This window comes from Protopterus annectens, chromosome 3.part1, assembly GCF_019279795.1.
Source record: "Protopterus annectens isolate FY-2018-M chromosome 3.part1, PAN1.0, whole genome shotgun sequence".
In the NCBI taxonomy this organism is placed as follows: domain Eukaryota; kingdom Metazoa; phylum Chordata; order Ceratodontiformes; family Protopteridae; genus Protopterus; species Protopterus annectens.
The window spans coordinates 1444101088-1444127484 of NC_056732.1; the positions used below are offsets into that span (position 1 = coordinate 1444101088).

Here is a 26397-nt window from a genome sequence, read left to right on the forward strand (position 1 = left end):
CATTGGCAGTACATATGGCAAAAACAGGGCATAATGTCTTCCATTTTAGAGTTTTACAACTGGTTAAACCTGGTATGAGAAGAGGTAATGTGAATAATTACTTGGATAATTTGGAAGTGAAATGGATTATAGCCCTACAAGCACTTAAAGTTCCAGGGCTTAATGATAGTATTCCTTTAAGGCCAGCTTTAATTAGTAGAAGGTGAACTTGATTTTTTAATTATATGTGATTTTAATTTGTATAAATGTTTTACTTTGAGTTGCTTTTTATATGGATCTGATGAAGCAGTAACCCCGCGAAAGCGCTCATCCTTTTGTAATAAAGAAGTGTTTTAGGACGTTTTTGGCTTTTTCTCAGCTTTGTTGGTGTGCTCACATCTTGTTTTTAAGCCTCCACGTAATCACCTCAGATCGAGTTTGCCCTGCTTTGAAAATCCTAATTACTGACATTATTAATGTGATAACTATTATCAGCTAAGAAATCATCCTTTAACAAATAGCAGGTATATTTTAAGCAAATGTAAGAGAAGTCCAGATAATCCTAACCTGGTCCTCAAGAATACAAATGACAATTTAGAAGGCTTGGTGGTTGGGATATTGAACCAGATGTAAAACAGACAACATGGATTTATCATTATGGTAAGTACATAACTTTCGTATCCAATGTTGTCTGCTTTTGTCAGATTCAGCTGTGGGACGAATTCTCAAGCACCAATGCCTGGGAGGACTTATGGAAACATATTCTTGAGAATGGTGGAGTCAAAGGATGAACGAGACCTGGATTGTTCATCCAATTTATAATTAGAACTAAAGGTGCGAATTGTAGACTGAGTAGCTTCTGCACAGATATCATAAATAGGAAGTTGGCTTGCAAATTATGCAGATGTAGCCACTGCTCTGGTTGAATATGTTTTTGGTTGAGATTGCAGTAGCAAGCCTTTTTTTGTATATACTAAGGAGATACAGTCTGAAAGCTATCTGAACAATGTAATTTTGGAAACTAACTTCCCCATTTTCTACTTTGAGAAAGCAACAAACAATTGGCCCGATGTCTTGAGTGGTCTTGTCCTGTGAACGTAGAACTGTAATTGATGCATGTCCAGCATATGGAACATGTATTCACCTTTATTAGAAATTTTTTGAAAGAAAACTGGTAAATGAATAGATTGGTTCAATGCAGATTCAGATGTCACATTTGGTATAAAAGAAGCACTGGTTCTTAAAGAAGGTCAATCCTTGTGAAAGATCAGATTGGGTGGTTTAAAAGAAAGGGCTTGTAATTCAGAAATCCTTCTGGCTAAAGTTACTGCTACTAGAAACATAGCTTTCCACGTGAGACATTTGATAACTACTGATGCTGTGGGTTCAAAGGGTGACTGAGTCAGTGCCTGTAACAAAATGGTAATGTACTCGGGAGGCACTAGGTGTCTTATAGATGGCCTAAAAAGAAAGGCTTCCTTTAAGAAGGATTTTCATATTTTTAGAGGCTTTGGAGGAATTATCCAAGCCTACATGGAAATTGGAAATGGCTGATAACTGTACCTTGATAGTGGAATAGCTGGAATCAGCCTGAAACAACTCTAAAAGAAAATGTAGAATAGTAGGAACTGGGGCTGAGAATGGGTCTAGATCTTTAGAAAATGCCCAGATAGAAAACTGTTTTCATTAGTTACAATAAACCTTGACAGTAGAGTTTTTTCTGGGAAGCCATGCAAATATGTACTACTGAATGGAAAGCCTGGCATCTCTGACTAATATTACAATTGGAGGAACCATGTGGTCACTTTCATGGATTTCTGATCCAGAGGAGGCAATCTGGATGAGTGAGACAGGAGGATGGAAAGTGGTCCAGTATCCATGGTGGATGAACTACTAATGACAAAAGGAAGAAAAATCACATTTGCTGAGGCCAAAAGAGGGCTATGAGGATAACCCTTGCCTTGCACATCCTTGCTTTCTGTATGAATTTGCTCATTAATGGTAGGGAAAGGAAGGCATAGAGAAGATCATGGGGCCAATGACAGACAACAGCAGCTCTGAGTGACTGTCTCTGTGGAGGGACTAGGGCAAAATAACTGCTGCACTTTTTGTTGTGAAAAGAGGCAAAAATATCACAGCGAGGTTGTCCCTAGTGAGTGAATATATCCACAGCCACTACTGAGTTTAGGGACCACTTGTGAAGAATAAGGATACATCTACTCAATTTGTCCACTAGGACATTGGAATTCCCTGGGATATGCATTGCTATGAGAAAGCACTGTGAAGACATCACCCTCTGCCATACCCTCATGGCTTCATGACATGAGTAGGAGCATGTTCCTCCCTGTTTAGATACCAGACTACCGACATACTGTCTGTCTGAATAGCTATCACATCTCCGGGGAGAGCATCCTGGAAGGCCTGCAACACAAGACTGCTCATCTCCAGAATATTGATGTGGAGTTTTGTCTCTGTCTGTGACCAAGAGCCTTGGGTAGTGCTTCCCTCAAAGTGCCCCCCTCAACCCAGGAGGGAAGCTTCTGTCATTAGTACTGCCACAGGAGAATCCCTCATGAAATGAAGCCACTCTGTCAGTGACAGAGATATTACCTACCAAGATACATGGTTTCTACAAGTTGAAGTGATTTGTATGTTTGAATGAAGAGGAATGTGAGACTGACCACTGCACCGCTAAGGTAAGATAATGTGATATCTCGCCAAGGGAACCAAGAGAATGGTCAAAGCCATTAAACCTACCATTCTGAAGGATTAGCCTGGCTGGGGAGAATGATGTCTCACTAGAACTGAAGCTGTCAGTTGGATGGAAAGCACTCTGTGAGGAGGAAGACTGACTTCTTGAGAAGCTGTATTCAGGTGACATACAATGACTCCTACAGTTTGAGTTGAAGTCAACTTTTTTCCATGCTGATGGTAATACCCAGTTCCTAAAGCAACTGCAGCAAGAGCTCTCTGTGTTGACACAATGTTAGATCCAAGGTAGTTTGAGGCAGCTGTTAGGAGTCAATCATCCAAATATAGGAATACCTGGATCCCTAGCAGATGAAGATGTGCTGTTATTACTGCCATCATCTTGGTGAACACCCTGGGGGCTGTGGTGAGACCAAAGGGCAGTGCCCTGAACTGATAATGCCTCGCGCTCAGCCTGAAATGGAGAAATCTCCTCAAGCGCCCCTCTATCTTTATGTGGTAGTATGAGTTCTTGAGATCTATCGAGCACATCCATACATCCTTCCTCAGTAGAGAAAATGGATTGAATTGTGACCATATGGAATTTTGTCTGCATCACAAATTGATTTAAATAACTCAGGTCCAAAATGGATCTGAGGTCCTCTATTTTCTTTAGAACCAAAAAGATCCTTGAATAGACTCCAGATGCTCGCTGGTCTTTGGGGACTGGCTAGATGACTCTTTTTCTAGTAGCTTTAAAATTTCTACTACTGCTAGTTCCTGCTGATTGGGTAGAACATTGGGAACTGATCTCTTCCATTTTGGAGGATGGGAAAATGGAATTATATAGCTTTTGGAAATAATGTCTAGCACCCCAGAATCTGTTGTTATACTTTCCAGGTGAGGGTGCAGAGACAATTGCCCCCCGATTGCCTCTAGAGCACAGAAGTCATTCAACCTCTCAGGGGCAATAAAAGGGTTTATCAGAAACAGCCCTCTGAAGCCCTGATTTTTGTGATCCATTCCTGCCCCTTGGGGTGATGACCATTCTGATGTCCTCCTTCTCTGTCACAAGGAGGCCTTTCACTAAAAGTCTCTTGATAAGACCCCTATGACTTCCTGAACCACATCTTCTTACCAGACCTCTGATTCCTTGACCTTAGGAACAAACAAAGTGGATCCACCATAAGGGGCATTAATAAAGGATGTCTTGAAACTTTCTGCAAAGTCACAAAAACGCATCCAAGAGTGCCACTGTATTGTAATGCTGGTGCCTTGCCGCCCTCACTGTGCTACTGGCTGTATTCAAGTCACATAGCCACATTAGATGAAGATTGAAGGGTTGATAGCTGAGACTCCATTGTTTTCTGGATATCTGCTGGCAGGGCTCCCTGACAGAGATTTGGAGATCACTTTGGTCAAATCTCTGTGAAATCGAGTGACATGTGCTAAATAGTTTGGTGTTCATAATGCAGAAGATGTCCAAGCATACATCCATTTCCCAAAACGATCCTACACCCTTGACTCCTTGTTAGGAGGATGGACTGAAGTGCTCTTTTCTGAAAGCTCCTTCTTGGTTGCTGAAGCTACCACCGTTGCATCCACAGGTGGCCTCTTGCTCCAATGCTTTCTCTCTGAAGGTGCAGACAAGATTTTGTCGGGCTTCTTGGGGATGACTTCTATCACATCACGATCCTTCCATGCCTGTTGTGCCATGAGGTTGACTAAGGGGTCAATGGGAGGTACCACCCAGGATGTTAATGGGCCAGAACCACAGGTCTCCAGGAACATCAACGCCTCTGGAGAAGGATGTGCAGTGGCCCGTCTCCCCTTCTGTTTCATCACTGAAGGTGACGCCTTCATCAAAGTCTGTGTCATCAGTGACACTCTGGAAAGGAGTCACTGAGCTTCCACTGACACATCTATGTTCAACGAACTTGCTCTGTGGGAATGTCAGAGGGTTCTGAGTCAGATTGGGAGCTTATCAGATAAGCCTCCTTGGGTCTTGGTTCTGACTGTCCCTGTCTACCAGAATGATGATGGATAGGGCCAAGTTCAGTGCAGAGTTCATGTGGCGCAAATCTTGATGAAGATATCTTATCCCTCAGAGTCAAGAAGATTCTCTGAAAATCCTTGAAAGCCAATAATGCTATCAGCTCTGAAGGAATCCTCTCCTATAACATCAGTAAAGACCCCTTGGATCTGAGAGGCCTTGACTCCAAAGCAGATCTCAGACCCAAGCTACAAAAGCCGATGCAGCAAGAGGTAGGGACAGCTCTGGGAGTCTTGGTGTTGACCCCCACCTCCTGTTCCTAGGGTGCTGAAGACATGGCTCTGAGAGTGTCCCAGCTCCAAATGCATCCTGACAGAGGAAGGGATCCAGTGAGAGTCAACATGGAGAAAGCTATCAGCTGCGATACAGATACCTCTGGGAGATCTGCACCAAGCCAGCTGGATCCAATGGCTGGAAAGGCGTCAGAGGGGGTAAAGGAGGCTTGGCTGGTACAGTACTCAGTAAGTTCCAAGGTGACTGTGCCAAAAGAACTCAGAACTGAATCTCAGCTCTAAAGAACCTTCTCATCACTCTATAGACATCCTACTCTGAAAGACACCTGAAGAAACAGGTGGAAGAAGCCAAACAGGAAGGTCTGGAATTTCTCCTGCCTTGTAAAATGGGGGAAATGTAGCCTGGGGCTTACCGGTTCCAGTAAGAACTGGGGCCAATCAGTGGGCAAATGGATCCAAGCAGCTGATGGACCCAAAGTGGTAAGAAATCTTTGGATCAGGTCCTGGAGTAGGAGCCAGATTCAGTGTCTTTTTCCTTGATTTTTCCTGGTTTGTCTATTTCCACTTCTTTCTCTTTTTCGTTAGTTTTTATTTTGACTTAAACTTTTCTGTCTCTTTGTTTTTCCTCTCTTTATTGGCTGGAGAAGTTGAAGTACAGGGAGTCTGCTCAGTAGGAAGAATCCCCTTAACTATCAGCTTCTCCATCCTTTGCTGTAGTGCCCTAGCACTGAAGGAAGCACAAGCTGACATGGGATTTCAAATGTTCTGCCCCAAGGGAGTAAACACATTTTTGGTGAGGATCCTGTGGAGGAAGTTTGTGCCCACACTCTGTACACTTTTTAAAACCCTGTGTCTCTGACATGTTGGAATGTAAATAACAATATGGAACTATCAGTCTAATAAAACAACCTGCACACAAAAGCAAAAACCTCAAACATTACAGATATAAAAGCACAGCACTGCACACTAAGAAAACTCTAGAACTACAAACACTATACTACTGAGACTGCTAAACATACTAATTTAATTGCTAATTTTACTGACTATCCTATTGGACCTAACAAAAATAACTTACTAAATTACTACTATTCTATAGGGGAGGAGCGAGGAAAGGATATAATTTCTTTTGATGAGGAACAAATTTCAATGGAGCCCTTGAAGAGGTAACCAAAATCTTCCGTAGCAAACGAGATCTGAGGTGATTAGGTGGAAGCAAGATTTTCTTCATCAGTTCTGAGGTCGGATCTTACTGGATCCAACAACCCCACAGTTGAATCAGACATAAATAGAAAACATTGGATCACGATTTATCAAGACTGTTGAGTCTCACTATTTAACAACAGCTACTAGTCAGGCTTAATGCCACACAAATGGAGAACTGCAACGGTCTTTCCTCTGCATAACAGTGGGCCTTCTACAGACCCAAGAAACTACAGATCCACTAGACTGACTAGTCTCTAATGCAAAGCAATGGAAAGAATTATTATGGAAGTGAGTAATAATGACAATGGAAACCTTCAGACAATGGATCCAACCCATTTTGATTTTGTCAAGGGAAGATGATGCCTACTTATTCTGGTAGACTTCAAAACAATGGATAAGGGCAAAACTGTGCATACTGCCTACCTTGAGCTGGTCAAGGTATTTGATACAATACCACAACTCAAGCATTGTAAACAAACTCACTGAATTAAGTATAAAACCCTGTGTTACAAACTGAGAATAGGGGAGTCCACCTCCACAAAGAGTTTGGTCACTGGTGAAGTCAATCTACTCCTCAGAAGTCAAGGCCAACATCAGAGGCCTCTGGGTGACAAAGTTTGCAGAAAATTGCAAACTGCATGCAGTCATAGAATCCCCCTAAGACAATAATATATTTTATAAAGGGCTAATATTAATAACTGGTGCCATAGACATGGTTTAAAACTCAGTTCCAAGAAATACATAATAGTACTCTTTCAGTAGTTATTGATTTGCGGATGTATGCAAACAGTAACCTGGCTTAGTCATCATTCCACTGTACTCAGCCCTCATCAGACCCATTGAGTACAATGCCCCCTTTAATATGTACTTGACCAGGCACATGCGATAGTTGGAACATCCATAGAAATTACAAAAAGAACACATGGCATTAACATATCCTATGTTACTCGCCTCATAGCCCTAACCCTATAGTCTGTCTACTACAGACTGTTAAATGGTGATCTATGTCTGGCACAGAAGGCATTCCAGGATCCTGCTCTGATGGACCTCTTGCATATCCACAAAATAAACAGCGTCAGAACTAACCAATCCAAGGACTTACACCTTGCTTGTGACATAAATAGGACATTTATCTATCTCAGAGAATAACCTTTTCTCTGGAAGAGTCTTCCCATCCATCTGACCCTATTCAAGCAAAACCTGGACCACTGGATGGGAAATCAGAAATTCACCCACGGTCTAATGGATAAAGACAAACTGTAAATGTTTGAGCATGCATTCCCTAGCTTACACATACTCCTACAAATAACCACTAGGGCACCAAATTTGTTGGATACATTTGGGATGCACAGATAAACTTAAAAAGACCTTTGTAGTCGTTAGCCAACTATGTATCTATGAACCATTCAGACTACCTAAGACTACCTACTTAAATATTAAAAATACTTGCCCTGTAAAAATTAACAATATAAATTTCTCAGAGTACCCAAACACAAGGCTCAGTAGCAAAATATGCAGACGATAACAAAGGCACTGCATACCAGCATCCACTCTGAAAAAATGGGACATGCAGACAGCATTATTCTTGGGAGAACATAGTAGGCTAACATAATTGTTCATATATACCCTGAAGAGAGTTTCCCTCCACATGTTTTATCCTAAAGAGCTTGTTTTTTATTTGCCCCAGCATGGATGCTTGATTCTTTACTTCACCTTTTTGTTTGCTCACTACATATTGTAGCAAGATACGCAAGTATTTTTGATTGCTGTAAAATCTTCTTCTGAGAATGCAGCATCTTAGAGAAAGACTGAAACATAACTTTGTTTTTTGACTGCTCTTTCTCCATGTTGTCCCCATCAAAAAATATGTTTTTGACTGTGTATTCTTCATCAAAACAGTTAAAGTCAAGGAGGTGTAACTGAGATCATGGGATTCAAGAAAGTCTACAGATATGAGGAGGCATAAGGTTGTGGTGATGGAAGGACTGGGGTATGGTCTTGTTAGAGGAAGGTGAAACCTTTTTAGACCAGTGCTTATCCTGCTTCCAACTGCGGTGGTGATGCTGCAGTAGCATTGTTGCCTCACAGTATCTGTGTGGAGACATGCGTGATAAAATCTACTGCCAATCATTAGCGGACCAGAGTTTCCACTGTGGTGACCCCTAACCGGGAAAAGCCGAAAGATACAACAGCTTATCCTGCTTCCAAAAGTACAGCATAAAGATGACAACTTTTTAATGAGTTTTTAAAATCCCCACTAGAAGCCATACAGCACGTGTGATATCCAAGAAGGCTCTCCTTTAAATGTTGATACTCTCAATGCAGAGTCCTAAAACAAAAACAAAAAAGACCTAAAATACAGGAGAAGCATTAATATTAAACACCATTCATCTCATTTAAGCTTGATTTTTGGGGAAGAAGGAAGGAACCCCTGAACTTATAAACACTAACTCAGAGATTGTCATGCCTTGGAGAAAAGGGAATATTCTGAGAAATGGCAATCGTGGACTTGTAAGTCCAGATTTTTGGTCATTCAATCTCCACATTCCAGGACTCTGCAGAGTCCTGACATTTAAATGGTTACCATCCAAAAGATTTGGTCAGTGGTGAGCAGAGTTGCATGAGATTTATTTATTTACTATTTGTTCATTAGGTAGGTTGACTGCTTTACCGACCCTTTTCAGCCATGACCCGAGGTCAAAGAGCAGAAAATTCATCACAGTCTTTCAATCAACATTATAATATACAAAATAAGTAGTCACAAAAAACAAACTGTTGAAGAACAAAAACCAGTAAACATAGTCCACTGATGCAAGTTTGTTGTCTTAACGCAACTTTTATTTAAAGCTACCACCTCTGTAGTAGCTTCTTCAGAGTACAATCTAAAACAGTAAAAGATTTTAATTTAAACAAAAAAGGCGCCAAGTTACAAGTCACAATGATCATCTCCTAAAAGGTGTAGTACCAATTAATTACAGTTATCGCTGTTAAATACTCAAGATTATAAAAGACCCGATGAATCAAGAAAAACTTCAAAGACACATTTAAAATTAACAACAATATAAGAAAATTTTTTAAATGTTTTGTCCTGGTCCTCCTAAAATAAACTAGTGAGGCATTTCAAACACTCCTTGTCAAAAGGCAGCAAGTGAGAACAAGGTATAAGAACTTGAAATTCAGCTAGAAGGCAGGCTGAAGTGTCTAACAATCAATATGACTGTGAAGTGTGTATGGGAGTTGTGTCTTGAAGCATGAGTGGGGAGAGAAAAATGAATCATGAACTGTTCTGAAGTAAATTGTGGTGAGTCTGCCATGGTGATATAATGAATCTACCATGGCAGATAAAAATGGTGTTGTTGACCTCTAAGATGGCAGTATGAAACAAAAAGCTGTGTCTGTAAAAAGTATGGAAGATTGTAGAACTGTGTATTACTGGGAGAATGTGGAAATGTGTAGGCAAACAGAAGGAATAGAAATGGACATCAAGCCTTAATGATGTATAATAAATGTGTATTGTGTAATGGAACCCATGTAGAAGAAGAAAGAAGAAAGAAGAAGGGCTATCTTAAATAACTCTTGAGTTTTAGTAAACAAGAGATATTACAGTTGTCATTCACTTAATGGTAATGAACCAAAACCACTACTCTTCTAGTTTCATAACAACCTTTAACATGGACTCAAAGTATATAAGTTCCATACTATTTAAAAATTGGCATTTCATCAAAAGTCAACTGTAACTTCTTCTACATGGGTTCCATTACACAATACACATTTATTATACATCATTAAGGCTTGATGTCCATTTCTATTCCTTCTGTTTGCCTACACATTTCCCTATTATAGGCTCACATTCTCCCAGTAATACACAGTTCTACAATCTTCCATACTTTTTACAGACACAGCTTTTTGTTTCATACTGCCATCTTAGAGGTCAACACACCCATTTTTATCTGCCATGGTAGATTCATTATAGCGTTATTTTTACTCGCTTTCTGAGTTGTTAACACATTTACAACTCCTCTTCACCATGGCAGACTCACCACAATTTACTTCAGAACAGTTCATGATTCATTTTTTCTCTCCCACTCATGCTTCAAGACACAACTTCCATACACACTTCACAGTCATATTGATTGTTAGACACTTCACTTAGACTTCTAGACGAAATTTTACTCGCAATTGTATGTTTTCCGCAATTTAGCATGTGTAGCATTAGGGGCCTGCCTTCTAGCTGAATTTCAAGTTCTTATACCTTGTTCTCACTTGCTGCCTTTTGACAAGGAGTGTTTTATCTCCTAACATCTCTTAGGCTTGCCTAATACATCTAAATTTCAATTATTTACTTGGTTTGTAAATCGGACTTTCCTATTAGAAGTCAGAGACTCGTAGATCAGTACACTGACTCCTAAGTAGAACGCTTATATTATATGAACAAAACACGACTGACGCAAAATGTAATAATTTTATATTTGTGTTTTTTAATAGTATGTCTCTCAGACAAACGAAATGCCTCACATTTAACCAACGACGGGCAGACTAGTTTATTTTAGGAGGACCAGGACTAATACTTTAACTTCCTAATCAAGTCACCTTACTGGTATGGCTTCAGTTTTTTCCGTTGTTTAGGAAGTACATGGCATTTTGTTTTCAAAGTGAATCGACAGAAATACACAATTTTAAAAAAACATTTAAAAAATTTTCTTATATTGTTGTTAATTTTAAATGTGTCTTTGAAGTTTTTTCTGGTTGCAATGATTCATCGGGTCTTTTTATAATCTTGAGTATTTAACAGCGATAACTGTAATTAATTGGTACTACACCTTTTAGGAGATGATCATTGTGACTTGTAACTTGGCGCCTTTTTTGTTTAAATTAAAATCTTTTACTGTTTTAGATTGTACTCTGAGGAAGCTACTACAGAGGTGGTAGCGAAAACGTTTCTTGTTTTAAATAAAAGTTGCGTTAAGACAACAAACTTGCATCAGTGGACTAGCGCTCTCTGGTTACCCTGTTTTACTCGTGTATACAAAATAAGTACATATCAAATTCAGAACACAATGATAACATTGAATATAGATAGGGTAAGATTATAAGATCCAGTCAGAGTGCATTGAGAAAAGACAATATATATACAAAAATGCAAGCTAAGATATGCGTAAATTCAGTGCAATCATGTATATAATATAAAAACTCCTAAATACATGTGAAATATATGCATAGAAGATGCCACGTTAACAGGCTGAGAAATTTTTCTTAAATGTATTATGTTATTTTTGATATGAGAAAGTAAGTTACCTAACCACTGTCATGGTAGTAGCTGCAGGCAAATTCAGAAAAGTGATGCTCTTTAAGTGCATCTTTGAAGCTTTTAATGGTTTCTAGATTGCTGATCCCTGTAGGCAGGGATGCAACACCCACAAGAAGTAGCAGAAAGCAAAGAGACTGTCCACAAATAAAGGACAAGCATCTACGACAGATAGGTTATTTGCAAATGGGGACTAGACAGCAACCCGTTGAGCTAAGGGTAATGACCAGATACAGTTCATACACACAGGCGCTGATTCTACATAACTAATTCTGGAAGGGATAACAACTGATCTTTAGAGATGCTGTGTAGCATAACTCGCTCAAGAGTGTTGATCTGGGTAAACATGCGCTGGAGTTTATGCCCTTCATGTTTTTCTCAGCTGCCAATGCAAATGGTGCAGAATTACAGAGACATTGCTGCTGCAAATGTAAGTCCAGGGTTTTGTGCACTGTAACCTGTTCAAGACAATGATCTGTGAGTAACGTATTGCTGTTATGCCTTGACTGTTTTTCTCAGCCCGAAAGCAGTGCATCAGTCTGAACGCTTAAAAAATGGGAATTTTAAGACAGCCCTATTAAAGTTTCATTGTCCTTCCTTTAAATCTTTTTGTTCTGTTATGAACACAATAAGCTTTATCACCTTCCTTAAAGAACTACACTTTCCTCAGTTTGAGTTACTAGTCTGATTGCCTTTCCCTGTGCCATCTTCTTTATATGGTAACACTACTTTTTCTACCTCTGTACTTTCCCATACTTCATGAATACTTTCAACATTTAATGTCATGACACAACATTCTTTTACACTTCTTTTTAGTTGTCATATTTTTATTCTAGGTGTTTTTGCAACCATGCCTGCTAGTCATTATACCTCCCTTTGATCAGACAGTGCTTTTTCATTCGTCCAGTCTTGGGACTCCACCCACAGCCAAGGCAAAAGCTGTCTGGGCGAGGGCCATTGTCATTCAGGTGGCCATTTGGGTGCTTTCTGTTTTTGCTGATATCCAAACAAAAGCATTTGGACAGCCTAATTCCACACCATGGACAAAAGGATGTATGAATACCATCACTTTGATATCCTACAGTGCCCTCCTCTTTTAAGTGTATGCTTCTGCAAACTTGGTATGATGACTGGTACCCACCAGTGGCATGGTGAGCCTGTCCCATGCCACCTCTGTGTGTTACTGACTCCTGGATTATGGCTAGAGGCAGTGTTTATGGCCATTTCTTCCACCACCATCAACAGCAAATGTCCAAGCTGCAAGTCGAACTTTGGTCACATGTGCTCTACTCAGGATCTTATTCCTCCGCTCCATCTGAGTATAATTGTCATACATTTTATATAGCTAATAAAACTAATTAAAAATATTCAGTAAACTGCAACTTCAGCTGAAGTCAATGTAAAAGCAAATAAAACAATCTACATGTTAAAACAAAACTTTTAATTCAAGAAGCAAAAACAAATAAAACAATTCAAATGTCACAATTAAAGAACACAATAACACAACTAGCACTTTCATCTTACAAAAAAACTTCTTCAGACAATGTACCTAATCAATTCAACATTTCATACTATAACATATGACAACCACAGCCACTTATAAGTTACAACTTTCTAATCTCCTCCCTTTAGCACACAAGTAAAACTCAGTGTACCATTTAATTTGGAAGGGATAGGGGTTGCTACCATCTTAATTTAACAATATTTCTTGTACTCCAATTTAGTTCCTTGGTTGGCACAATGAGATTGTTTTTATAGTTTCATTATTCTTCCACACAGTGTTATTGTCTATTTGTTGGAGAACTTCCAAGACACTACTGTACTTTTCCACTTTGTCACCTTGAAATCCACAATTCTCCTTTCTAATCTACTTGGCATATGAGCTTGATGCAACATCTGGAATGCACACAGAGGTTCCTTACCAAGAGAATCCAAGGTATAAACACATTGTCCTCTATGGATCTCCTTAATGCCTGGCATACAAGACATCCCCAGATCCAGCTCTGATGGACCTTTTGCACATCTGGAAAACAAACCGCTTCAGAACCACAAGATCCAAGGATTTGAAATTTGCTTGTGACATAAATAAGGCAGGCTGGTGAGACAGATGTGTGCCTAAGAGGATCCCCATGCTATGGAATTGGCTCCCCACCCATGTGAAGCAGAGTCCATCCCTACACCTATTTAACTGTAACCTTGACCACTGGATGGGAAATTGAACATTCACCTCAGGTCTGGTCCACCATGCCTCTGATAGAGGGAGACAGTAATTCCCAAACTGACATACCCCCACATAACCTCTCCTTCTAATAAACACCCATGATACATAGGAAGACAATTGGGTTGGTTTGCATGGCTAGGCTTATAAAGGCCTTGCTGGGTGTTATTCTAGTATCTACCTATGAACCTATACGGTTAAGCTGAAGATAAATGCCAGTCTCTTAGTACCAAATGGTTTATTTTCAGAGATGAAAAATCTCCATCTCCTTTTGAGAAAACCTGGTCTAGAACTGTTTTCACCTTCTTAAATTCCAACAGTAACTATCTAAAGATTGCCACCAGTAGGAAAAGTGGTATTTGTCTCATCCTTGTATGTTACTGCAGCCAAAGTCTAGTTATTAGGCACATCAGGTCCATCATAAAAAAGGACTCCCTTTTATCTGCCATCATAAGGATACCTTGTGACATTTTTGTGACATTGGTTCTAGGCGATTGTCACCATTTATACAGAACTGCAGTTCCCTTGAATGTACACAAGTATGTAGGCAATCTCTTGTAATACAAGTCAGATGAAAAATTGATGATCACAGATCCAAGGCTGAAGAAGCAAAAGATCTGTACAACCTTACTTTCTCCCCCTTTACTCCGTCTTAACCTTGAACAATTGACTAAAAGACCTACGTTCATTCCACAACAAGGAACACTGGGAAATGTGCAACACTGAATAGCTCTTTATAAAATGCCAAATAAAAGTATTCAAGTTTACAGCCAAAAGATGAACTAGTGAAAAGATATTAATTAGCTTCCCTGTAAAAAAATTACTGAAATGGTGAAATAGATGTAAAGTACTACTATTTAGAACTCAGCCATTTGTTTAGTGTGTGTTGCACTTGCTAGGATTTGTCAAGGCATTAGAATTCAACTATGAATTATACTGAATTACACTACAAGCTTTAGACCCATCAGGTAATTAAAACAGTTCATACTCAGTCTACTCAGCAGTTTGACAATGTTGAGCTCAATGAGATTCTCCCCTCTTCGTCTTATGAAGATGAACTTGCTGACATTGTCTGTTCTTCCTCGTTCGAAAATTAATGAAGCTTTAAAAGTAGTCCATTCCTACATTTTCTAAATTTTTCATAATGTAATCGACTATAAAGGCTTCATTGCTAGGATCCTTTAAATAGAAATGACCTCCAGGGAGTTTATGAATAGTGAAATCACCACTTGTCAGGACCTTCCATGCTACAGGGAAGAAAAAAGTACTTATTTACTGCAATGCTTTGATAAATACATTTTATAATAGTAAATTTTTAACTCCACTTCCACAATATAAAAGCAGTATGGATTCACGTTCAGAAAGCAATACCAGCCAACATTTTACACAATTTCTGTAATCTAAAATTTACTTCCAGTATGTAACAGGAACATGGATTCATATTTTGAAGACAATTTCTGACAAGTACGTTTCATTTATCTGAAGTGAAAACTAATACAGGATTTTGAATGTCATTTACTTGGCCACTGTTCCTTTGTCTGAAGTCAGGCTACCCGAGAGACTCAGAATTCCAAATTCAGCAAACTGGATTCACTGTATTTTGGTAGTATCTATCACATGAGCAAGGAGGGGGGTCTTATATGGTGGTATACTTCAACATACTGAAATTGGTCTTCCTGATGCCCTACCAGCAAGCCACATTTTCCTGTCACCTGTCTGATCACAACAAAAAAACTAAAAAAAAAAAAAAATGTAGGCATTAGCTTTAACTCCGTACACCCCCAACACTAGGGCACTGATCCTGCATTCCTGATCACAGAAACTGGAATAGCTGGTGCAACGTCAAGCTGATTTTCAAATCAGGAGTGTGGAAGTACAGCCCCATATCAGGGTGTCCCCTATAGAATGCATGTTGCATTATATTATATTACACTATATTCAATCAGGTATATCAGAGTGCTCTTGTAGCCAGTGGTAAGTTTGCCCATGGTAGACTAGGCTTGATATGCTACTGTTTGCTAAGGTGAAGTAAAACCCTGTAGGATACTGTCTTCCTCCTCAATTACACAGCTTACCATGAGGTGCTACAACCTTAGGTTATTATATAATGTCAGCAGAAAGTGGAATGGGTCCGGAGGCTTCCTCCTTTGCTTACATGATGTATGTGCACATTTAGTGTACTCATGCATGTGTATGTATGTCTTTGGATTATTAGTTTTGATGGAGTCTCATTCAGGATAGTGTGCTTTAGATATAGTAGCAGAACTGACTTACAGAGACATTAGCAAAGCATTTGACACCATAACTATTTTAATAATCTAGGTCCCTTGGTTATAGCCTGGGTCAATGATTTCCTAGTTAAGAGGATACATAAGGTGTACAGTATCCACTCTGGAGGTTTATCTAGGTATTTTATAGGGTCAGTAATATTACCAACCTACTTAATACATTCACAATTGAGGCGGCAGTGGGGCTAGTAGGAAGACATCTTTCTACAAACTATAAAGTAAACTGTAATGCTGATGTAAATGGAGAGATGAAAAAGAGTGAGTTAAATGTAGAAAATTGGTTAAAAACAAAGGTGCTTATGCCGAATGATAAAAATGAACATTAATGCATCTGGGTAAAATGCACGGAGTAACCCAGCAGAGATGTATATAAAAGTAGAAAGCAACCTGGATAGATCAGATTAAATCCAAACAAACAGTAGACTATGTCAAAGCAGCAGCCTTGATCCATTACTATTTACTGTCGTTGCTAATGACAAGTCATCATATCAATGGCCTGAAACTGTTAAAATATTCTGATGAGTCTATAATTGTCTATAGTGTTCCAAATCTACCTGAAATCACCTTATGTGTGTAACAATCAACTAACATAATAACAACATGGCTCCAGCAATCAAAGCCGATAATGCTTCTTATGACAAACAGCTGTCCCCACTCCCATCTTTATGAACAACACTATTATCCAGAAAGTGGATCACTACAAGTACCTAACAATATACAATACACTTTTATTAAGCATAACAATAACAGTGCTAGGTATTTTCAGAAAGCTTTCATCCTAAAAACTAACATTAGCCAACCCACTACCGATGCCTAAACTACTATATGGAATCTTAGACAGTGGCAACCTTAACAAGACCACCTGCCAAAAACTGGAATCCATCTATTACAAAATACCAACCTTTTCTGCGCAGCATCTGTAAAGTTCGTACACACAAACAACATACTAAAAAATTAGGCTTGATGTTACTTTCAAACACAATAAAGTGCTTCCACCTTGCATTCACTCACAAAATTATGTATGACTGTAAATGTACCTCACTCACTTTTCTGCTCAAGTACAGACTGATAAGAGTCCTAAGATTATCCAATAAAATATTTTGGTGGTGAAGAAAACACCATCAAAAACAGGTTCATAGGTTTATACTAGGCTATCTGCCCTAAGGCATTTATAAGCCTAGCCCAAAGTTTTGTGGCTTACACCACCCCTTATGTTAAAAGATACTGTGCTCATTAGTTTGTTGTGCCTCTGTCCAGCAGTGAGACAGAGATGATTCCCAGGGTAAACCTACGATCTCCCATCCACCGGTCAAGATTTCTCTTGAACAGAGCCAGCGAGGTGCTCTGCCTCACATGGACTGGGATTTTATTCCACAGCATAGGGAGTCTCTGGGTGACAAATCTATCCCTCCAGCATGTCCTATTTATATCCGTGCTAAGGTTTAAGTCACTTGCTCTAGTGGATCTGGTAGATTTGGATTTTTTGAGTTGGAGCATGTCCATTAATTCCGGGTTGGACATGGCCTTGTATGTCAGGCACAGGTCACCTCTGAGCAGGCGGTATGCGACTGAATAGAGCTGGAGTTTCTTCAGTCTGGCAGCATATGACAGATTTTGGAGTCCCTTTATCCTTTTGGTGAGGAACTTTGGGGTCTCTCCAATTGCTGCAGGTGTCGGGTGAGATACATCCCGAATGGGGCATTGTACTCGATCATTGGTCTGATAAGTGAAGAGTACAGGGGAACAATGACCTCACTTGATCTGGATGTGAATCCCTTCATGATCAGGTGGGCAATGTAGAAGGTCTTTCTAACTACTTTAGCAATGTGAGTGTCAAAAGAAAGGCCACTGTCAACCTGGGTCCCCAGGTCCCTGATAACCTCTTCTGTGCTTAATGGATTGCCACCTATATGGTAGCTTGGGGTTACCTTGTTTTTCCCGAAGGGTATGACTATACATTTTTGGCATTTAACTTCAGGCCATGGCTCTGGCACCAGTTATCAGTTTCCGTGAGACTCTGAAGGATATCTGTGTCCGATGTACTTTCCACTATGGTGCCCAGTTTGCAGTCATCTGCAAACTTTGTCAGCCATAGTCCTCCTATGTTTGCCTGTACTTCTGAGAAGTAGATGCCGAACAACAGGGGGCCAAGGACTGAGCCCTGTGGGACACCACTTGTGACCAGCTTGGAGTCTGACATGGCGCCAGCAACTCTAACCCTGTGGGTTCTGTCCTTTAGCCAGTTTGCAACCCATCTTGTGACATATGGGTTTACATTTAAGCTGGTAAGTTTCTCTATAATACCCGAGTGGGGTATTGTGTCGAAAGCTTTTGCAAGGTCAAGGTAGGCTGTATGGACTGCCTTTCCCTCATCAATGGCCTTGGTGACTTGTTTCGAAGAAGTCGACCAAGTTCAAAAGGCATGATCTGCCCTTGACAAAGCCAAACTGGGTCGGGTCCAATGTCTGCAAGTCCTCTATGTCTTTGTTTATGAGTTCCATTATGATCCTCTCCATAGCTGTGCAGACCAGGCTTGTTAAGCTTATGGGGCGGTAATTTCCAGGGTCGGTAGAGGTACCGCCTTTGTGGAGTGGGACCACAGTTGCCGTACGCCACTCCTTGGGCACGTATCCTGTGGTAAGGCTAAGATTAAACAGCTGCCTTATATGCGGGTTTAGTTCCTCGTTGAGTTCGTGTAGCACACAGCCAGGGACACCATCCGGTCCCATTGATGCTGTGTTTCTAGCTTTAGAGAGAGCAGCTTTCACCTGCGCATTAGAGATGTCTGGGAGGCTACACTCCGCTGGTATAGTTATCTCTCCTTTTGGGGGGGAGAGGGGGGTGAAGTTTGCACTGAACCTGTCTGCCAGTATGTTGGCAATGTCTGTGGGTTCAGTGATTTTTGTACCATTTTGGACTAATTCTGCGCATATCTGGGAGTTTCCACCCAGGTTTCTAACATAGCTGAAGAAGGCCTTATGATTGTCTTTTGAATCTATTGCAATTTTTCTCTCAAATTTGGCCTTGGATGATTTTATGAGTGCTCGTATTTTTTTACTAATAATGATCAAGGGTGTCTTCTCTTTTATGGATTTTGCTCTATCATGTAACAGCTTTCTCCTCTTATTGTAAAGTTTGTTTATGGCTGGGGTCCACCAGACTGGACGTTTGCCCTTGGTGGAAAGAGTCTTGGTTTTATTAGAGATTGCCTGATCCATGCAGTCCTGGAGGTGTTCGTAGAAGGCATTTTTAAGGGCTTCAGCAGCTTGGGTTGTGGTTTCCACTGGCTCGGGGGCCTTGAAGGATACCACACCAGTCTTGAGTAGTGTGAAGTTTGCTTTAGAGAAGTTCTTCACTGTGGTCTTTTTTGTTTGTGGTGGGGCTGGCATGTGGATTTCCAGTGAGATAAGTTTGTGATCTGATCTCACCAATGAGGGATATACTTCGGTGTGGAGCATTTTGTCCCCATGTTTGTGATGATGAGATCTAGTATATTTTCCACTCTTGTGGGAACAGTGACTAGTTGTTCCATGGCATTTGAATTTATGAACTCCAGGAACCTTTGGGCTAGAAAGTTGGGGCTTGAGTAATGTTCCCAGTCTATATTCGGGTAGTTGAAGTCACCCAATATAATGGTGTTTGGAGATACATTTATACCCTCCAGTGTCTTCAGGAAGGCTGTGTGGGGTTCCTGAGTTTGAGAGGGTGGCCTGTAGCATGCTACAAATTGTAGAGCAGTTTTGCCTATGGTTAATTGCACCTGGATGGTTTCCGATGCTTTGTGCGTTGCCACCAACCTGGAGGTGTGGGTATCCTTGATGAATATGGATACACCCCCTCCTTTTGTGGTGTGGTCCGGGTTTTGGGGCCGAACGCATGATATGAGGTAAAACCTGATAGTGCCGGGGTGCTCTCAGGAGCCTTGAACCAGGTTTCAGTCACAGCACAGACATCGATGTTCTCCATACTGAGAAGGGCCACGAGAGCGTGCATTTTGAGATTTAGACTTCTGGCATTGAGCAGCATTACCCTTAGTTTCTTCCCATTTTTGTTTTCTAGGGTGGTAGGTTTAGAATTTGAGCCTTGCCTAAAAAGGCACTATGGGGTGGCAAGAGCCTTAGCCAATATCCGGAATCCCAGGGTGACAGGTGCAAACCGTCCCTCATGGCAGCGTGGCTTGTCAAGCATGTCATCCCAGGCAGATAGACACTGGATCCCCTTTGAATGACACCAGAAATTAAGCCAATTGTTAAAGCTGATCATCTTGTCTCTATGTTGTGGCATCATTCTTGGTGAAGGAAGGATACTGCTCAGGGTCAGGGTCATACCTGCCTGGGCTACATAATCAGAGAGCTCCTCTATGTCTCTTTTCATGTAGTCCAGGGAGGTACGTCTCAGGTCATTCACACCAGCATGGACAATGACCGTGTCATATTTGTACTTGCTGTGGAGTGACCCAAACGCTTGTGTTATGTGGCGGATTCTAGCGCCCGATAGGCAGCTTACTGTGACCCTCTCCTTGTTCAGCCTGGTGAGTGGGACGTCAGTGTGTCTGATTATGGAGTCACCTATGACAAGTATGTTTGGTGTTGTATTTGGCCTTAAGGGCTGTGACTGCTTTGCACACTGATTTTGTGGTTTATGTGTTGCCTGTGGTGTGTCATGAGGTGGCAGTTGCTTGGATGTCTGCTTTGGAGGCCTCTGCTGTTTAGGTAAATTTTTGCTCAGAGCCTCCGAGTATGACTTTGTGTGTTTATGTGTTTGATTCATTGCTGTGATAGCTTTATGTGAGACAGGTTTTGTGGTGTGTGTAGTTGCCTTCTCCTCCTGTCTGGTCTTGCCAGTCCTGAGTTGAGAGAGCTCAGCCTCCAGTTTGGCTAAATAGCTGCATCTCTCGCAAGTATTTGTGTTATGTGGGAGGAGGAGAGGGTTGTCAGTGTACATGAGGCAATTGTAACATTGCCTCAATATTCCCAAATTCACCAACTGGACAGGAGAGTTCGCCAGCATCTGGTCCTTCGACATGCTAGAGAAATTTAGGGGTGTAACTGAATAAGAGAGGACTTAGTAAGGAAGTGGGTACTCCTGGGGGGGGGGGGTTGCTAGTGAGGGACTTTGTATAATACAGAAGTGCTAAACCTGAAAAGAAGATGCTTTTAAGACAAGTAAAAGCTTTTAGGAACAAGTGCTGCGCTTTTTAGTTAAGGGATATACTGTTTAGATTACTAGTAGAGCAGTTCTAAGGGAAAAAATGAAGAACAGACTTTATGGAGCCAGAAAAAGTTTAACCTTGTTAAACCGGCGCTGCCCGATGCTGCTCTAGTGGCAACTCCACGCTAAAGCACTCTAAAGCGTGCTTGATAGCAGGGGCTGGAAAGAGCCAGGAATTGACCCAAAACAGCCAATAAAACTACAGTTTCAAGTCAGTAACCACTCCCACGGGGTGGCAGGGAAGCAGCTCAATGTTTATCACTGCCACTGATCAACAGAGAGACTTTCCTTTAGCCCAAGCAAAAATGGCCTCACAGAAACTTACAAAACAGTTCAAGAACAGCAAGCCTGTAACTTGAACTTTTTTAAATCTCAGAAAAGTGGGAAAAAAGCAAGATTTTTTTTTTTGTTTTTTCAGAGATAGCAGAGGTTCACAAGTAATATCAAGTTATAACAGTGCAGTAAATGACCCCACACAAGAGTGCTAGGTCAAAGACAGAAAATATGCAAGTTTTGAGAAAAAAACGATTTTAAAATTAAGTGCAAACAGGAAATTCAGTATACAGCTTTTGGTTGTGCTCTAAATACAGCTACTAATGCAGAAATCAAGTTTAACAAGCCAGAAAATGCTCAAACTAGGCAGCTATGCAGAAAAACATCAAATAAACAGAGGAAAAATACTTAAAATCTCAAAAGTGGCTCCTTTCTTCTCTCAGCGTTTTCTCCTCTTGGTGGATGCTTCACCAACAGCCAACAAGCCTGAAAAGACGCCAAAACCACGAGGCAACTAGGTTTTAAGAGAGGAAGATCAAGGAGTTTTGGAAATGACCCCTTTTGGCCAATAAAACTACAGTTTCAAGTCAGTAACCACTCCCACGGGGGGCAGGGAAGCAGCTCAATGTTTATCACTGCCACTGATCAACAGAGAGACTTTCCTTTAGCCCAAGCAAAAATGGCCTCACAGAAACTTACAAAACAGTTGAAGAACAGCAAGCCTGTAACTTGAACTTTTTTAAATCTCAGAAAAGTGGGAAAAAAGCAAGATTTTTTTTTGTTTTTCTTTTTTCAGAGATAGCAGAGGTTCACAAGTAATATCAAGTTATAACAGTGCAGTAAATGACCCCACACAAGAGTGCTAGGTCAAAGACAGAAAATATGCAAGTTTTGAGAAAAACGATTTTAAAATTAAGTGCAAACAGGAAATTCAGTATACAGCTTTTGGTTGTGCTCTAAATACAGCTACTAATGCAGAAATCAAGTTTAACAAGTCAGAAAATGCTCAAACTAGGCAGCTATGCAGAAAAACTTATCAAATAAACAGAGGAAAAATACTTAAAATCTCAAAAGTGACTCATTTCTTCTCTCAGCATTTTCTCTTCTTGGTGGGTGCTTCACCAACAGCCAACAAGCCTGAAAGGACGCCAAAACCACGAGGCAACTAGGTTTTAAATCTTGTAGTCAATTATTAGCTAGCCTGTGAAACTCACTGTTTCAGGAACTATATGACATCAATAACTCACTGTATCTTTCAAAAGCTCCTGTAGCATTATTCAAAAGCTCTGTCATTGTCCATGCTGGAGTGAAGCGCTAGGTAATAAATCTTGTAGTCAATTATTAGCTAGCCTGTGAAACTCACTGTTTCAGGAACTATATGACATCAATAACTCACTTTATCTTTCAAAAGCTCCTGTAGCACCTTTCAAAAGCTCTGTCATTGTCCATGCTGGAGTGAATGACTTGAGACGTACCTCCTTGGACTACATGAAAAAAGACATGGAAGAGTTCTCGGATCATGTGGCCCAGGCAGGTATGACCCTAGCCTTGAGTAGCAGCCTGCCTTCGTCCAGAATGATACCACAGTATAAGGACAAAATGATTGACTTCAACAATTGGCTAAGCTTCTGGTGTCATTCAAAGGGGATCCAGTATCTGTCTTCCTGGGAAGACATGATCGACAAACCACGATGCTTTGCCAGAGATGGTGTGCACCTGTCACCCCTGGGATTTAGGTTATTGGCTAAAGCTCTTACCACCCCTATAGTGCCTTTTTTAGGCAAGGTTCAAAGGACAAAACCACCATCATAACAGATACAGGCATGCAAAATCTGAAGGTAATGCTAGAAGTCTAAACCTCAAAATGCACTCTCTCGAGGCACTCCTAAAAATGGAGAACATCGATATCTGTGCAGTAACTGAGACCTGGTTCAAGGCTCCAGAAAGCACCCCTGCAATACCAGGCTACAACTCTTACCACACTTTTCAGCCACAAAACCAAAACCAAAACACTAAAGGTGGAGGAGTGTCCATATTCACCAAGGATATTCACACCTCCAGGCTGGTTGCCCAACACAATACATCTGAAGTTCTCCAGGTGCAACTAACACTAGGTAAGACTGCAATCCAAATTGTAATTGCTACAGATCCCCCACCATGACCCAAGATTCTCACCACACCTTTCTAAACATACTGGAAAATATTAAGATACAACCAAACACCTTAATACTGGGTGATTTCAACTACCCTGCCATTAACTGGCAAAACTACTCGGATACCAACTCCTTTTCCCAACGGTTCTTGGAATTCATAAATTCTGACGCCCTGGATCAACTAATCCATTGTCCCACCAGGGGCTCCAATATCCTAGACCTGGTCTTTAACAACATGAGATAGATGCTCCACACCAGTGGTCACCCCCTCATTGGTCAGGTCTGACCATAAGCAAATCACCCTTGACATCCACATTCCACCCCCACTCCCCAGTAAGGAAACCTCCTTAAAAACTTCTCCAAACCAACTTCATGCTACTGAAGTCAGAAGTGACAAACTTCATGACACCCATGCTGACAGGATCTGAATGCTCGACTGCAGAATCCTACACTAAGGCACTGTACGAGCACATCCACTCATGTATGAATCGTGCCATCCCAAACAGAACCAAGATGTTCTCCTCCAAAAAAGGAAGCCAATCTGGTGGTTCCCTGCTATAAACAAACTATACAACAGAAGGAAGAAACTGTTGCAGAAAAGAGGAAAATCCCAGGATGCAAAAAAACTCCCTCACCAGCCTCAGTAAGAAGCTGAGATCCCTCATAAAATCCTCAAAATCTAGTTACGAAAATAAAATTGCCAAAGATTCCAAAGACAACCACAAGGCATTCTATAGTTATGTCAAGAATCTAAATGGCAATGCTCAGATCTGCTCTGAATTTCAACAGAATGGCATTAAATATACTGATCCCAAGGATATTGCCAATATCCTGGCAGATCAATTTAGTACCAACTTCACCCCCTAAAGGGCCCATCTCAATACCAAAAGACTGCCAAATTCCAGTAATCATGGCCACACAGGTAAAAAATGCACTCTCCACAGCTAAGAATACAGCATCCAAGGGACCAGATGACATCCCAGGCTGTGTACTACATGAACTAGAAAATGAACTGGCACCTCACCTAAGTGTCATGTTTAATCATAGCCTCACCTCAGGCTTCGTGCCCACTGAGTGGCGCACAGCTACAGTTATCCCACTCCACAAGGGGGGATCCACCTTAGATCCCGGGAACTACCGTCCTATCAGTCTGACGAGCCTGATCTGCAAGGGCATGGAACGCATTATCATGGAACTTATAAACAAAGACATTGACAACCTTCAAACACTGGACCCCACCCAGTTTGGGTTTGTGAAGGGCCGATCTTGTCTCCTGAACCTGATTGACTTCTTTGAATCAGTCTCCAGAGCTGTGGACGAGGGTAAGGCAGTCCACACAGCCTATCTGGACCTCGCCAAGGCCTTCAACACCATCCCCCACTCTGGAATCATAGATAAACTTACTAAGCTGGGCATAAAATCCCTACGTCACTCGATGGGTTGCCAAATGGCTTACTGAAAGAACCCAGACTGTAAAAGTAGCCAATTCCAAATCCAGCTCCAGACAAGTAACAAGTGGAATACCTCAGAGTTCAGTCCTGGGATCACTCTGGTTTGGCATCTACTTCTCTGAAGTACAGGCCGACACTAAGGGACTCTGGCTAACAAAGTTAGCAGATGACTGCAAACTGGGAGCCATTACTGAATCCACAAATGATGTGGATATTCTACAAAAGGGCCTTACAGAAACAGACGCCTGGTGCCAGAGCCAAGGGCTTAGGCTTAATGGCAAGAAATGTATAGTTATCCCATTTGGGAAAAAAACATGTACCTATGAATTACCACATAGGTGGCAGTACACTAAACATTGAAAGTGTGATGAGAGACTTAGGGACACAGGTGGACAGTGGTCTCATTTTCGATAACCACATCACCACAACAGTCAGGAAATCCTTCTATGTGGCACACCTTATCACTAAGGGCTTTCATCCAGAAAAAAGGAGGTCACTGTCCCACTGTACTCATCCCTCATTAGACCCATTAGAGTATAATGCCCCATTTGGTATGTACTACACAAGACATCTGCAACAGTTGGAAAGGCCACAGAAATACCTCACTAAAAGAATCACAGGCCTAAAGCAGATGCCATATGCTGACCATCTAAAAAAACTCCAGCTATACTCTGTGGCATATCGTCTGCTGAGAGGCGATATCTGCTTAACATACAAGGCCATGTCACATCCTGAGCTGTTGGACATGCTCCACTTAAAAATCCCAATCCCTCAGAGCCACACGATCCAGGGACCTAAACTTTGTCATCACAATGAACAAAACATGCTGGAGAGATAGGTTCCTGACCCAGAGACTCCCCATACTCTGGAATAGACTGCCCATACATGTCAAGCAGAGGGCCTCCTTGGCCCTCTTCAAAAGAAACCTTGATGATTGGATGGGAAATAGGAAATTCACCCCGGGCATCATGTCAGTCACCCTGCTAGACAGGGGTCCAGAGAAGTAAATATTGCAGGAAGAAATATCCAGTGAATTGTTATGGCTAGGCTTGTATAGGCCCAAGGGCCGATAGCCTAGTACCAACCTATGAACCTGTAGCTCTCATTATAAGACTGCCTCATGCTGTTCAAAATTCAAAGTGTGGTCATACCTAAAAAGAAGTTATGTGTTCACCATAATGGTCCATCTGAGTTGTCCATTATCCTTGACCATTGGGTTCGGTTCCGAGCATCGGAACTGTCTCGGGCCATTTCCACAGCTCGTGCAGTCCAAAAACTCTCGAGCTTCAACCCTACCCATAATGCATCTCTCCCAGTTACCTCAGATTGAGTTTGCAGATTA

The 26397-nt window shown here is 41.1% G+C and overlaps 1 protein-coding gene across 4 annotated transcripts in view; it reads right to left on the reverse strand.

The window, feature by feature from the left end:
* Positions 1–12885: 12885 nt before the first annotated feature.
* Positions 12886–26397, reverse strand: part of OLAH (oleoyl-ACP hydrolase) — an 891885-nt gene continuing 878373 nt past the window's right edge. For all 4 annotated transcript variants that reach the window (XM_044067516.1, XM_044067517.1, XM_044067520.1 and 1 more), the window contains one exon: positions 12886–14926. In XM_044067516.1, the coding sequence (XP_043923451.1) occupies positions 14784–14926 (143 nt within the window). In that variant the 3' untranslated portion in view covers positions 12886–14783. The remainder of the gene's footprint in view (positions 14927–26397) is intronic.